Source organism: Sorex fumeus, unplaced genomic scaffold, assembly GCF_029834395.1.
Source record: "Sorex fumeus unplaced genomic scaffold, SorFum_2.1 ptg000018l, whole genome shotgun sequence".
NCBI classification, from domain to species: domain Eukaryota; kingdom Metazoa; phylum Chordata; class Mammalia; order Eulipotyphla; family Soricidae; genus Sorex; species Sorex fumeus.
In genome coordinates, this window is record NW_026606075.1 from 24,424,478 (window position 1) to 24,439,942 (window position 15,465).

At 44.3% G+C, this 15,465-nt stretch overlaps 1 protein-coding gene across 4 annotated transcripts in view; it reads right to left on the reverse strand.

Moving 5' to 3' along the window:
• PDE8B (phosphodiesterase 8B) overlaps nucleotides 1-15,465 on the reverse strand; it is a 271,503-nt gene that overhangs the window by 80,834 nt on the left and 175,204 nt on the right. For all 4 annotated transcript variants that reach the window (XM_056112509.1, XM_056112510.1, XM_056112508.1 and 1 more), the window contains exons 5-6: nucleotides 13,479-13,536; nucleotides 8,657-8,745 (exon numbers count right to left, since the gene is read on the reverse strand). In XM_056112509.1, the coding sequence (XP_055968484.1) occupies nucleotides 8,657-8,745; nucleotides 13,479-13,536 (147 nt within the window). The remainder of the gene's footprint in view (nucleotides 1-8,656; nucleotides 8,746-13,478; nucleotides 13,537-15,465) is intronic.

A 15,465-nucleotide genomic window follows, 5' to 3' on the forward strand; every position in this document is an offset into this window, starting at 1 on the left:
ACGCCTTGATTTACTGGACTGATGTTTCTTCTAAAGAAAACTCTTAAAATGTTACTATTTTTTCCATTCATAAAGGAATCTGACTTTGCCATCCTTTTCAGCTGTTTCTGAGGAGCAGGGCAGAACTGGGAGAAAATTGGGTCTGTATTTTGCCAGTAGTAGAACCTTGAGTTACTTTTTGTTGTAGGTTTTTGTTTTAGGGCCACACCTGGTGGTCCTCAAGGGTTACTCCTGGCTCTGCACCAGAGACCACTCCTGGCAGGCTTGGGGACCATATGGGATGCCAGAGATGGAAACAGGTGGGCTGCATGCAGAGCAAGTGTCCTACCCGCTGTACTAGCATTCTGTATCTCTAGGCTCTCATCTTGAAAATGAAGTTAACGCTCAATTTTTATAGGTTACTGTAAACATTCAAACAGTTCACTTGATGCATTTTTTCAAAAGGCTTGGGATAGTGTAAGAAGTAACACATTGTATTTTATATGTGTAATATCCCAGAGTCATATTTCTTAGTTCTCTAAGACTTTCAAATATCATGCTAAGTTAAATGAGCCAGAAAGAGAGGAACAGACATAGAAAGACTGCACTAATCTGGGGGAATATATAGTAACAGAATGGGAGTCGAGCACCCAAGAATAGTTGAGGTAAGTACCAGGTCTGCTCCATGGCTTGGAAGCCGGCAGCACATGCTGGGGGGAAAGGCAGCTCAAATAGAGAAGGGAACACCAACCAAAGGAAGTTTGGAGGACTCGCTTGGGATGTGAGATGAGTGCTGAAAGTAGACTATAGACCGAACACAATGGCCACTCAACCTCTATTTCAAACTACAAGACCCCGAAGGAAAGAGTGAGCAAAAGGGAATGCCCTGCCACAGAAGCAGGGTGGGGTGGGGGTATGGTGAGAGGGCTACTCGGATCTTTGGCGGTAGAGAATGGGCATTGGTGGAGGATGGGTACTCCATCATTGTATAACTGAAACCCAAGCACGAAAATTTGTAAGTCTACAACTGTACCTCATGATGTTTCACTAATAAAAAACAAACAAGCAAAAAAAAACTTTCAAAGGTCACTGGCAAAAAGAAAATTGAGTCACAATCTACCTTATCACTCTAGTAGACCTGAATTGTCAAACTCAAAACTCGATTCAATAAAAGCAAGGCAACTTACAAAGAGGGATCCCCACCCAGGAAGGGCTCTCTCATCCCCCAGCAGCAGAGATGAAGGTTCCAGTGTGGGAGCACGAGGGAAATCATCATGGTGTGGGTGAGTAGAGGGGAAAATAAATCCAACTCGAGTGAGACCCCTGATGGGTAAAGTCTATTCCTCTATTTAAATTGTTCCCAGTCAACCAAATATGCTCAGAATTATTGCTCTACCAGTGGGATGCATTTAGTAACATTGAAAATAAAGCAAAAGGGAAGGAAGCCGAGAGAGAGAGAGAGAGAGAGAGAGAGAGAGAGAGAGAGAGAGAGAGAGAGAGCTGTAGAAAAGGCACTTGCCTTGCACACGGCTGATCCTGGTCAGAGCCCCGGCACTGCAGATGTTCCACCAAGTACTACCAGGAGTAACCCCTCAGCACAGACCCAGAAGTAAGCCCCATGCACAGCTGGGCATAAGCCCCCTCCCACAATTTAGTTAAAAATTAATGAAAACAATATAAAGGAATACAAGAGGATTTTAAACCATTACTCAAGTCAGTACTGCATGGTTCTCCTGAAGAAGCAGGCAAAGGGTAGGGTGGGAGTCTTTTTTTTTTTTTTTTTTTTTTTTTGCTTTTTGGGTCACACCCAGTGATGCTCAGGGGTTACTCCTGGGTTTGCACTCAGGAATCACTCCTGGGTTACTCCTGGCTTTGCACTCAGGAATCACTCTTGGCGGTGCTCGGGGGACCATATGGGATGCTGGGAATAGAACCCGGGTCAGCCGTGTGCAAGGCAAATTCCCTACCCACTGTGCTATTGCTCCAGCCCCAGGGTGGGGGTCTTACCAAAAGTATTTCTAGGCATTTGGGAATGTGCCTACTGGAACGTGGCCCAAGTCCTCCAGAATTGAGAGGGAGGTTTGGGGGAAGTGTATCCCCTGGAGACCAACTCCTTAAGCTTTAAACTTAGATCAGTAAATGACAACTGACATTGCATAAGGTGATAAATTCTTCTCTTGCACAAGAATTTTCTTTGAGTACTCATGTGCCTAAGTCTAGTATGCAAACAGGTGCCCCAGGGCACTACTGGTTTAGTCAATGCAACTGGCTGCCTTTGTACAAGGTCTTAGCTCCAGCCTCCGAAGTTTACTGATTTAATACTCATTTTATGGCTATGCACAAAGCACGGAAGCTGAAGTATGATAGGGCCCAGTGGGACAAAGCGAAATTTTCCTCAAGTGCTGAAGGAATATTATAGGACTAGATCATTCTTCCATAACCCCCAGGACTAACTCTAACTGAACTGCCAGGTTTATATCCAGGCTTCAAACCTCCAGGCAGGTGGTTCTATTGAATAAACCTGCAGCAAAATGAGGTCATCAATTTAACTCCTGCTCCTAGAATGGGAACTAAATTTCTTGCATTGATACTTCTTATGAAAAAGCAGCTTGGATTTATTAACTTTATGCTTGGGGCAATCATGTAACACTGTACCTTTTTTGTATCCTGCAGGCTGAGAAGTTGGACAACTGGGAAACTAAAGTTGTACAGAGAAAGTAAGCTCAGAGCATCCGGCAGGTTGACAGAAAAGTAAACATTCCCCTCACATCTTCTGCCAGGCCTCTGAAGGCCTAGAGCAGTGATGTTCAATTTATTTATCCTACCACCCCCTTTTCAGAAAAAAAAATTACTCAGCAGCTCCACTGAAATCTATCTTCTTTAAGGAAGAAACAAAAAGATTACCCCTGGCCCATACTGTTTCTGAGGCTACTACCACATACCCATCATTGTCCACTTCAGGAAACACTGGTCTAGAGAGAAGCAAAATATGACAGGGGCCAGAACACAGTGGTAGGATGGGTACAGAGTTCATCAGCACGGAAGATGACTTCTCCCCATCCCACCACCATCATCACGGAGGGTCCTGGCAGTATCCCAGAGTACCACTGGCTCTTCATGTTTTCCTGCTAACTGTGGCTGAGGTGAGTTTCATGAGTCCTTGTGTCCTCCTTCCAAAGGTTACCTAGAAACTACTCAGCCTCATCTCCCACACCTCTAACAGATACACATACACACATACACACATACACACACACACTGCCTGAAACAAAGGTAGGAAGGGTGGTGACTTGTTGCAGGAGATTCTGAACACAAATCCACATCCTGGTGGGGATCTGGAGAAGTAGAGGTGGCAAGAAGATCATGGCTTTGCTACCGATGGCCCCTATTCTCAGGCAGCAAAGCAAGGAAGGTGGTTCCTTCAGGCCTTCACAGCCCAATTTCTCCACTGCTTAACACAACAGCTGTCAGACTGTCAAACAGCTGACCTGGGAATAAAACCATTAATACCCAAAACTGGAAAGCTGCACGGAATACAGAGTCGGGCTCATCAGAAATGATGATTCTAAGATCGGTGACTGCTACTGTCGGAGGATTTGATATAAACCAAGCATGATGGCTTGGGTGTGAGTCCTTGGTGATGCTCTCAAAGTGACAATGCCTGAATATAAACTTATCATACAGTGGGGACTGCATGAATATAAATTTATCAAACTCCCGTTAAGTAGCTAAATCCCATCTGAATTTATTATTATTATTATTATTTTCTTTTTGGATCACACCCGGTGATGCTCAGGGGTCACTCCTGGCTTTGCACTCAGGAATCGCTCCTAGTGGTGCTCAGAGGAATATATGGGATGCTGGGAATCAAATGGGTCGGCCGTGTGCAAAGCAAATTCCCTACCTGCTGTGCTATAGCTCCAGCCCCTGAGTTTTTGATAAGATGCTTCTCTTGGTGATCGACATTAAGAACATTAGAAAATATAAATGGTAACTGTTTTGTTTATATTTCACAAAAATCCCCAATTCATGAATCTCTTCAAGAGAAAATGTACACAGAGATGTGACTAAGTCCTCCCAGCTTTGAAAGGTGTTCGACATAACAGGATTTTAAAGCCAGATACTGCATCCTGCTTGATGACATATTTCTGTTATCATTGTAAAAGATGGTCACCAGACATGAAGACCGGGACACGGTCTGCATTCGTCCTCATCCCTGCAGCTCAAAGTGTCCTTGCAGAAAGTTAGCATGTCACATATTTAGCTGCAGCTGGGGGCGTAACTGCAGGGGAAAAGTATTATATAATTAGACTATAATTATTCTGGCACTGTGCAAGGAAGAGCCAGTCTGCAGCAAGACACGGAGTAAACTTGCTGCCTGACTCGGGATTAGAGGTAGGTGTTCAACAGGTCATGGAGGGCCAAGAGGAGCTGGGGCAGCAATGGTATGGGTCACCATATCCAAATCCTCTGCCTTCTGTAGAGTACAGTTGCTTGCTTTCCCACCAGTCCTGCAGGTTGCTGATGACTAAGCAGAGCACATCTGCCAGCCAAGAGTAGGCTGGTAAAAATCATGAGGGAATCAGGAGGTCAGGAAACTTGAGCCATTGTCTGCTGGGTCAAGTTCATTCACTAACTTTATGCTGATTTCTACTAAGAACGTGTCCATTTTTATGATGATCTTGATCCTGGTCCCAACTCCCCAACCCACGCCAGTGAGCACAGAGACGTTGCAGTCCTGGAGAGTGGGAGACAAACTAACCACTCAAGAAGCTCTGAATCTGGTGAGACCTTGCAGAATTCTGAGTCCTGGTTCAGAGAGTATTTCATCAGGACAGTCACCCAAAGCACTTCTTTTCCACCACTGTGCTGGCTGGGGATACTGATTTTGACCTGTCAGATGTCAAAATCAGCCCATTTCCCAATAGCCAAGCATCTCCCGGCATCTTATAAGGACCATCCTATCCAATGTTGCCTAAAGAAACTGATGTGTCTTGCTAATCATCAGGGAGATGCAACTCAAAACAACAATGAGATATCATCTCACACCACAGAGGCTGGCACACATTCAAAAGAACAAAAGCAACCAGTGTTGGCATGGATGTGGGAAAAAAGGACGCTCTTTCATTGTTGGTGGGAATGTTGACTGGCCCAGTCTTTTTGGAAAACAATATGGGAATTCCTTCAAAAAGCAGAAATTGAGCCTCCACATAACCCCATAATACTGCTTCTGGGAATATATCCCAAGGGTGCAAAAAAGCACAGTAGAAATGACATCTGCACCTGTATGTTCATTGCAACACTATTCACAATAGCCAGAATCTGGAAATAAACCGAGTGCCCGAGAACAGACAACTGGTTAAACAAACTTTGGTACATCTACACAATAGAATACCATGCAGCTGTTAGGAAAGATAAAGTCATGAAATTTGCTTGTAAGTAAATAGACATAGAGAATATCATGCCAAGTGCAGTGATTCAGAAAGAGAGGGATAGACACAGAAGGACTGCACTCATTTGTGGAATATAAAATAACATAATATGAGACTGACACCAAATGACAGTAGACACAAGGGCCAGGAATACTGCCCCATAGTTGGAAGCCTGTCTCATGAGCTTGGGGAGAAGGTAGCTGGAATAGAGAAGGGATCACTAAGACAGTGCTGGTTGGAAAAATCATTTGGGTTGGCAGATGTGTGCTGAACGATAAAGAACCAAACGTGATAATCTCTCAGTATCTGTATTGCAAAACATAATTCCAAAAAGTGGAGAGATTATGGGGGAAATTGTCTGCCATGAAGGCGGCGGGGGGAGGTTTGGAAAGGTGGGGTATACTGGGGACATTGGTGGTGGAGAATGTGCACTGGTAGAGGGATGAGTGTTTGATCATTGTATGACTGAAACTCAAATATGAAAGCTTTATAACTGTATCTCATGGTGATTCAATTAAGATAAATTCCCAATCTCTTAAAAAAAATACAACAAAAACCAGTAAGGACCAGAAAGGTAGTATAAGGACTAAGTTGTCTGCCTAAAATTGGATGCCCCTAATTCAATCCTCTCACCATCTGAGTGATTTCTGAGCACAGAGCCAGTAGTAAGCCCTGGGTGCCACCAGGTATGGTTCAACTCTCTCCCCATTCCAACCTGGATTGAACATAAAACTAGGGAACACTAGCTTACAGCACTTATATTTGGAACAGGGAGTAAAATATTATTTTTATTTACTTTGGCCACACCTGCTGGTGCTTGCTGGTGCTTAAGGGTTGTGGGGATGCTGGGGGACAGAATCCTGGTTTCCTACGTCTGAAGCCTAAAGTCAGCATTTTGAGCTCCCCTGGCCCAGGGATAACATTTTATACCTCTATCAGCTGTATGTCACCATGTCACATCCTGTAAGCTCCCATGTCCCTCTTCCATAGTCCCTAAGATCCCTTCAACCTGCTTTGGAAACTTTAGTTTCACAGTCAAAGTCCTAAGACTTGCTTCTTTTGGCTTTGGCCGTTTCCTTGTTTTGTCTGTTTACATCCCATCTATGGTTTAAATCAACCAGGGGTGTGTCTTTCTACTTCAAGATTTTTGCACTGAGCATGACCCTCAAGAGACACCTTTTCAACCCATTTTTGCCTAACAAGGTGACTCCCCTCAACTTGCCCCACTTTATTTCTTACTGCTCTTGTTTCACTACAGAACAACTTTTCAACCAGAGTGAACCCCCAGAGCATCGGCCCTGTGTATAGATGCCAATGCACTCTGCTTCCCAGGGACATAGAGTGAAAGGGAAATAAAGTTGAAAAACTGTTTTATCCCCCTTTGAAGACAAAGTCATCAAGCCAAGAAGTGTGATCATAACAGTGAGATCCTAGCTCACACTCTGAGCACCTGCCCTGGAGACCTCTATCAGCAGAATACAGCCATGTTGGGGACATTCTTGGCACCCAACTGCCTCCAAGGTGCCTTGATGGGAAGTGAGGTGAAGGCATGTATGAAAGATTGAAATCAATATCCCCGCCAGCATGAGTGGAGACATAAAGAGAGCTGGGCCACCGAGCCTCAAGGAGAAAAGTGTTGAACCAGAGCTCCAGGAACTCTGCAAGGTCTTGAGAGATTTTGAGTGTGTTACTGTCTCCTACTCTCCAGGAAGCAACATTTCCTCCCTCACTGGAGCTGGTTTGAGAAGCTGGAACCGTGGTCAAGGTCATCATAAAAATGATTGCATTTGGACACAGCCATATATCCAAAGCATAGTCAACAACACTGAAAACATGAGATCCAAACTACAATTTCTACATTTTAAAATGTGTCCACCTCAAGGTTACAGTAGGTTGAGGGTGGGATAGCGGGAGGAAACTTGGGGACACAGGTGGAGGTAAGTTTTTTTTTAAATATTTTATTTATTGAATCACCATGAGAACAGCCACAAAGCTTTCCAGTTTAAGTCTCAATTGATCATACAATGATCAAACACCCATCCCTTCACCAGTGCACATTTTCCACCACCAAGAATCCCAGTATAACCCCCCACCACTCCCCCTTTCCTGTGTGGCAGATTTAGGTGGAGGTAAGTTGACTCTGGTGCTAGAGCATTATGTGTCCCAAACTCAACTATCAATACCTTTGTAAATCATGGTTCTTTAATAAACAAATGTAAAAAATAATTAAAATGATTGAACCCGGGTCAGTCGGGTCGGCTGCTTGCAAGGGAAATGCCTACCCGCTATGCTATCGCTCAAGCTTCAATTCCTCCGCCCCTCTTGGAGAGTCCAGCAAGCTACCTAGATATCTCACCCGCATGGCAAAGCCTGGCAATCTCCCTGTGATGTATTCGATATGCCAAACACGGTAACAACAAGTCTCACAATAGAGATGTTACTGGGCCTGCTCGAGTAAATCGATGGACAATGGGAGGGCAGTGAATTAATATCACATTCCTAGTACAAGTCAATATGAAGAGAGGAACTGGCCTCCTGGGAAGTCCCAGGTTAGAAAGAGCCTCCTCTTTTTGCTTGAGGTTTAAGATATAACCTGATATAACACACAGAATATAACCTGAGGAGAGTCAGCCTGAAGAAGGCTCTAATATTTTAATAAAGCCCAAAGCAGAATATGTCCCAACTAAGAGCTTTGGCCAGTACCCAGTCACTCAGTTCAACCCAGGAGGGAGCTCCGGTAGGTCGCCGGCTCTCAAACCAAAGGATCCCTCTAAAGAGACCAAAATCAGTATTTTGAAGATCCTTCCTGCCCAGTGAGGCCACAAAAAGGCTTCATGCAATTGCTATTGCTTATGTGGCTATGTGGTTAGGTGGCAATTACTAAATGTCAGCCTAATAGCAAGTAGTAATTTTTAAATCTTTAAAGTAGTGGGAAAGTAGTTCTTCAAGGCAATTCTTAATCTTGACCTAATTGTGCAAAAATTTAGCAGTGCTTTTCCTAGGGTGTAATTTTAAAACTACTGTAAATAGTGGAAAATATTGTCAAAAGAAGAAACGCTTCCAATTTACTTCATTATACCAAAAAGGTTCCCGGTTTAGGTTCTGCATTTACCAGACACCATTATCTGTTTAATGGTTTTAAAATCTCGGTGATTTAGCTACAAACCTGCAACACCAGCCAGATGACAGACAGGCTTCTCTACTGAATTGTTAGCCTTGAGTTTTTACCTTAACGTGCCACATACCGTAATTTGAACTGTGAGCGAACTTCCCCGTGTTCTATTTGAATCAGTTCATTATAGCAAGCAATTATGCTGCTATTCTCCATAAATCTCTGAAAAGAAAGCAAAGATAATACATAAGACATATACAATTACCTCTCACAGAGTCAAAGCAACTGCAGCAGCTATTTTTTTCTCATCCAGACAAGTGTTATATAAGACATATATATAAGAGGAGATGAAATAGCTTCGTTGAGATACTTGAAACACTTGGTAAATTGAAGAGAAGCAATAGAGCAGGTAAGACTGCACACTGACCTTCCTTTGGGACACTCAGAGACTAAAGGTGCAAGGGCACAGAATCTCTCCCCCTGTATTACTGGCATGCCTTTATACTATATTACACTAAAAAGGGGGCTTCTGAAACCTGACACTGGATGGACTGACTGTGTGCTACACCAAGGGTGATCCCTCTTCTTGGGTCCTCCCTGACCTTCTGAGTGCCTGTCGCATTCACCTCCCTTCTCTCCTTTGGCTCTGCCCACCTATATACACAACCAATTCACATAGAATTGGAGAACATCTGAGCCTCTGTCCTCCATCTCCACTCTAGTCAGATGGAAGGGTTACGAAGAGGGAAAGCCAAGATCTCCCCATGAAATGAGAAAGACTATTTACAAAGCAACAGGAAAGCAGCATATTTAGATTCAGGTTCAGCTTGCAAATCAGTTGAGATTATAAACCAGCCTAAACAGAGGTCTGAATGTTCTGAGTTGATGCTTCATGAAATACAAAAAAGATCTGTGATAAAATAAGTTTAAAATGTTGGATTAAACGGGATTGTTTTTTAGGAACCAGAGAGATAGTACAGGGGTTAAGATGCTTGCCGTGCATGAGGCTGTTCCTGGTTCAATTTCCAACACATCAGATGGTCTCCCCAAGGGCTGGAGCGATAGCATAGCGATAGGGCGTTTGCCTTGCACACAGCCAACATGGCCGACCCGAGTTCGATTCCTCTGCCCCTCTCGGAGAGCCTGGCAAGCTATCGAGAGTAACTCGCCCCACGGCAGAGCCTGGCAAACCACCCGTGATGTATTCGATATGCCAGACACAGTAACAACAAAGTCTCCAATGGAGACGTTACTGGGCCCACTCGAGCAAATCGACGATAAACGGGAGGGCCTTTACTTTTACTTGAACATATGGTCCCCCAAGTACTACCAGAAGTGACCCCTGATTACAGAACCAAGAGTAAGCCCTCAGCACAGACAGGTGTGGCCTCAAAACAAAAATGATTTTTATTTTAAAAAGACACACTTCCAAGAGAAACATTTTGCTGCCTAATTCTACTGATAAAATTCTTGTGAACTTGAAAGTATAAAATACAACAAATCTAACAGAAAAACCCAAATCACTGACAATGTTATAGGTAGAATAAAAATCTTTATAGTTTGAATAATTGTCTTTGATTTTTTAATTGCGCATGTATATATCTGTTATATATTTGTAATCTATGAAGATTTACACATTTACACATATTTAATATTTTCCTTTCATCTGTAAATAACAATTGCCTGAGTTTTTTTGTTTTTTAGGTTGCCTAAGAACATCCTGTGCTGTGAAGAACAGGTGATGGTTTCTAAATGCTGCAGACCTCTGCTTGCACTTTGTGGTGCCTCATAAGTGTTTTGTAGCTTATGGTAATGGGCTACTAGAGGCATTTTTCAGGCTGTAGCTGATGCCCATCTCAGAAAGAATTCAAGTGACTCCAGAGCTCTTTAAAATTCAACCTGCTCAGAATCCTCTTGGCAAACAAGGAAAATACAGGGACCTGGTCTGGCTCCTGGTCTGCCTGCAGGACTCTTGGCTCTCACCATCTCCTACGCCATGCTGCTGACTAGTATGCAAGTGTGGATATCCAGTAGAAAGAGGATTAACAGCTAATTCCCAAACTTGTTGGACCCCAGAAGTCTTATTACAGAATACCTATGAAGTGGCCTTAGAATGCTAGAACTTCAGAGAACTGTTTGGGTAAGCGTGCTCTGGGGGACCCAACATGCAGTTCACAGTTAAACAAGTATTTTGCTTTTTTTTTTTAAGAAAAAAAATGACTATGACTTCTGGCAAGCTATTTAGTTATTTTTGAAGTCTGTTTCCTCCTCTGCAAAAATCAGAGGGCGGGGTGAAAATCAAACCTCAGGATTAAGTAAACCACTGAGAAGAGAGCCTGATAAGTAATAAATCGTAATTCTCCACTTCCTCCTTCTCAGGAAGCCTCTCCAGGGAGGAACAGTCAAATCGCCAACATGCCAAACACATTGCATCGCACACGCTATGTGCTCCACACATACTTGCTGGATGGAATCAGCCCTGTTTCAAATCGCCAAAGAGGCGCACAGGGTAAGGTGGATGCAGAAACATCCATCTGCTGTCGTCCTCTGCTGAACGCTGGTGTCTAAGAGGCTCCAAGTGGACTGGGCCTCATGGAGGCAGCCACTTACACACAGCTCCGTCAGCATCGAGGGGATGTTGTTATGGAATATGAAAGGGCACAATTTGTTCCTGGATCCCCATTCAAGGACCCACAGAAGCACTGGCTGGTGAGCCAGCAACACAGGGCTGGATTTCAGCAGATGATTTAAGATGATCAAAACAACCCCATGAAGGGAGACAACCTCACAGAAGCAAGAATAATTGGCTTATTTGGAAGGGTGCATGGGTACAAAGTTGTCAGAGGCAAGCTTTTGCCCAAAAAAGGAGCCTAGCCACCTGAAGAAATAGCCTCAGCTGATGTCATACCGCAGTCACTGAGGAGGGAAGGCTCCAGAGGTGCGGTGTGCATCCTTCAGAAACAGCCCAAGTAGTGTGGGAGCACCCTGATCTGGCTGGAAAATGACCCTGGTCATGCACCCCAAGTGTTCCCCAACAGGCACTGCTTTCCATGTTTTCACCAAGATTTATTCACTGGGAGTGGCTACAGAAAGCAGCACCCTATTGGAACAGAGGAAAATAGAATCTTACAGAAAAGCCTATGAAAATGCAGAAAAGGAAAGAATGGAAATTTCTAGACTGACTTCATAATCTAAATTATTGCATTTATACGCGGTCTCCCCATCACTGTGCAGGTCAATAAAAGCTGAGGAATGTGGGTCTTCCAGCTGTGGCACCCGTGGGATACAGGGCCTTCTCCGGACAGCCCCCAGGCCTTGAGGCAGACCTTGCCCACACACTTCAGGAGGTCCTTTCTCAGAAATGAATGGCAGCATTGAACTCTATGCAGTAGGGTGAGCGATACAGAGGATCTAGGAAACTGTGAATCAGGTGATGTTCTAAGACAGAAACTGGGTAAAGAAAAGCTGTCTCAGGGCCCTTTCTCTTTGCCAAGTTCCACCTCCATCCTCAGCAGCACGATTTTCTGTGCACTCACTGAGATCTGTCTCTTGGGCACAGTGCTCAGAACCACAGGGAAGCTTTTGTGAGGAGTATTGATGGACGAGAGAAGAGAGTTATGGAGAAAGTGGTGATGCTACTTAGAAACACAGTGAGCTTGACCACACAGATGGACTGTAGGCTGCCTCAAGTCCTCTGCATGGCCCTGTTGCCTCTGCATTAGAGTACAGCAAATCATAACACAACTGGACCGCACTGGCGATTTCTGCATCTTCACTGTCTACAGTAACGAGGAAACTGGAAAAAAAACTTTTCTTTGCTAGCCTGGAGAACGAACACCCATAGATACTTCCCCTAATAATTCACAAGGCAATATCCAATTTTTGAAGGAAAAGGATCCATCACATCATCTTTGAAATTCATACTGCTCCCATCAAAAGACCTGGAGATACTAGGTATTTCTAGTTATTGCATTTGTGGGTAAGTGATGTCCTTGAAGCAATAAGTCTTAAATCTTCAAGTTGAATCTCAGTATTACTCATAGAGTTGTCAAAGAAATATTTTTTGATGGTTTTGTTTTCACAGAATGCTACTATAATTTACTTGAGTTTAAAAGATTGGCAAAAGTTTCAAAAGTGCCTTTTTTCCCAAAGGGCACTCTAATAGGAGAAAAAATGCTTATTTTCAAACATCAAAGTAGAATACCTCCACAATTTTTCTACAATGATTTTTCTTTCCATAATGAAAATATTTCTTTTTCAGCTTTCCTCTTTTGAAGCTCTGTTTCCACCCCTTTTCTTCTCTCAACTTACCTTTGTTTTCTTTTCCTCTTTTATACACATCACCTTGCTTCTAACTCAACTTTCAGACTGCTCCTACCCTAGGAAACCAGGTAAGCCTAGTTATACAGTTCATCAAGTCTTCTTGGCATTACTGATCTTAAGTTTGAAGCTGAGCCTCAGTGCTATGTGCATCACTGTCAAATAACTTTTGCCCACGGACATTTATGGGTTCAACCGGAAGTTCAAAGAAGGCCACAGCTAGCATGGTCAGACTCTAGAGACGAAGCTCAATCTAGTCTCTGAGGAGCATGTGGGACTGAGCTGGGATGTGCTGGTGCAGGTGGTGATGCGGAGGCTGGATGGAGGGCTCCATTTTCCACAGTCACACTCATACACGGAACCTACTTGCCTACACTGATTTAAATTAGATGATGTGGGGACTACTGAATTTGGATCTGATATGAGAAGATGCTTTTGATGCCATTCTACAGTGATAGCTGAGATGCATGAAGTTGGATGAGAAAGGGAGAACACTATGCCCCGAGAACAATTCTCTGTCTCATGCCTCTGGGGTTAAGTTCCTGGCATAGCCACTGAAGTGTCTGACTTTGCTCTGGGAGGGACGGGGAAGGACACCCACACCAGAGAAAAGTGGATGCTCATCTTCCACATACCCTGTTGAAGCCCGCGTGCAGCAGAGGAAGAACGGAGGCCTCTTCATGGTCACCCGATCTGCAGCAAAGCAGAAAATGTGGTCACTAAGCAGGTACCGTGACCCACCAGGACCCTATCTCTACCTTCCTGATGTGGTAACAGCAAAGGCAGCAGAGACAAGCCAGCAGATCATCTGAAAGCCTCGGCCCAGCACAGGAGAGGCCCCCTCCACCCTCTCCCTCAATCGGCACCTCTACCTGCCCACAGGACTGCAAGAAAATGCCTGGGAGCAGCCTTGGAAAGTGACAAGCTGGGGAAAAGCTTGTCAGAGCCCACTGCCTTCTGAGACACAGCAGGGCGCAACTCCCAGTGTGAGGAAGACAAGCTCCATGGCCGTAGCACCCCAGAGAACCCGAGGCAGGCTGGGTTAGCAGGGAAGGCGAGGAGGAAGCAAAGGTATTCTCACGGCCCATGGCAGGGAGGGGCCTGACACCAAGCTTCTGGCTGGTTGGGGATTTCAGTCCACATTTGAGGATGGTGTGTGACAAGGACACGCTGGGGCAGGGCAGCCACCTATGAAAAGGCAATGGTGTCCTAGAGACAAACCAGCCAGCATCCTGGGCACCTAGCTTGGGAAATGGGTATGGAAAATGGACTCGAAGGGACTGGGTGGCACAGGAGAAAAAGAGGAAGCGACATCCGGTGCTAAGGGGCAGCACAGGCTCCTAATCTACAGGGGAAACTATTGTTCTCCATCACTTTTCTCCTCTTGGAACACAAGTTCTGGGTTCTCTGAATACATCAGAGGGGCACAAAAAGCCCCCCCCCCAAGAGTTTCTTCTCCTAAGTTGGTTGGCACAAATACCATGTGTTTTACTATTCAATCTCTCCCTTTCTACATATTTTTATTTTTAAAACTGAGGGGTGGCAGGAGAGATTCAATGGTTAAGCCACTTGCCTTGCATGCAGCTAACCTTGGTTCAATCCTTGGCACCATTATGGTGCACCAGCACTGCCAGGCGTGATCCCTGAGTGCACAGTCAGGAGTAAGCGCTGAGCACTGATGGGTGTGGCCCCGCACAAATACAAAACCTAAAAAATATTTTAATTATGGCACTTTTTAAAAAAAAATCTCAGGGCTAGGATGAAGGAGATGTTACTGGGGCCTGCTCGAGGCAATCGACGAATAACAGGATGGCTGTGATTGTGATTGATTAAAAAAAATCCTAAAACCAGTAGTGCTGATGGGCAATTGGAAAATAACAAATAGGCCACCACAAATCATCAGTTATCAAGGTCTATTAGTAAACATTTTTGACACAAATCGGGGGAACAAAGGGGGGTGGGAATTGGATTCATTCTCAGGATACTAGAATAACCCGGCATGGGGAAGGTGCTTGGTGCTCAGAACTGCTCTGTAGGGCATTTCCAAGATGCTAAGATACTGTTAAAACTTCAGAATTTCCAGAAACTCACACAAGGCCCAGAGGGCTGAAGAAGGGGAACTTCCCACAGAAATTCCTCAAAATCACTGCCCTTTCCGCCCCTTTCCCACTTGGATCTATAATCATTAGGTGACTACAGTGCATTGTGATCTTTAGAAAGATTTCGCTGATTGCGGTTTGTATAGACAACTCTTTCCACCTAGATCTTTCATTTTAAGCGCTGTCCACTTTAGACAATACACCTAATAGAGCAGGTTCTTATCCCCGAGTCTCAAATCTACAACTCAACCCCCCTCTCCTCATGCTTTCCAAACACTGGCACCAATCCTGCTCTGAGCCATATAACAGTTTTGACATAAAATGGGCATAATCCTTTTGCAGTCAATTTAGCACCTCTCTGTCCTCAGGCTTCCATGTGCTGCTGCTTTATAGAAAAAACTAGCATTCCCCAACTCTTCAAAGACAAAAAATAACCTGGAACAATGTTTTCTCCAGACCTCCTCCTCCCCAGATTGTCTCTTTAGTTCTAGCATATAATGAGTAACTATTTTTTCCGAGGTGT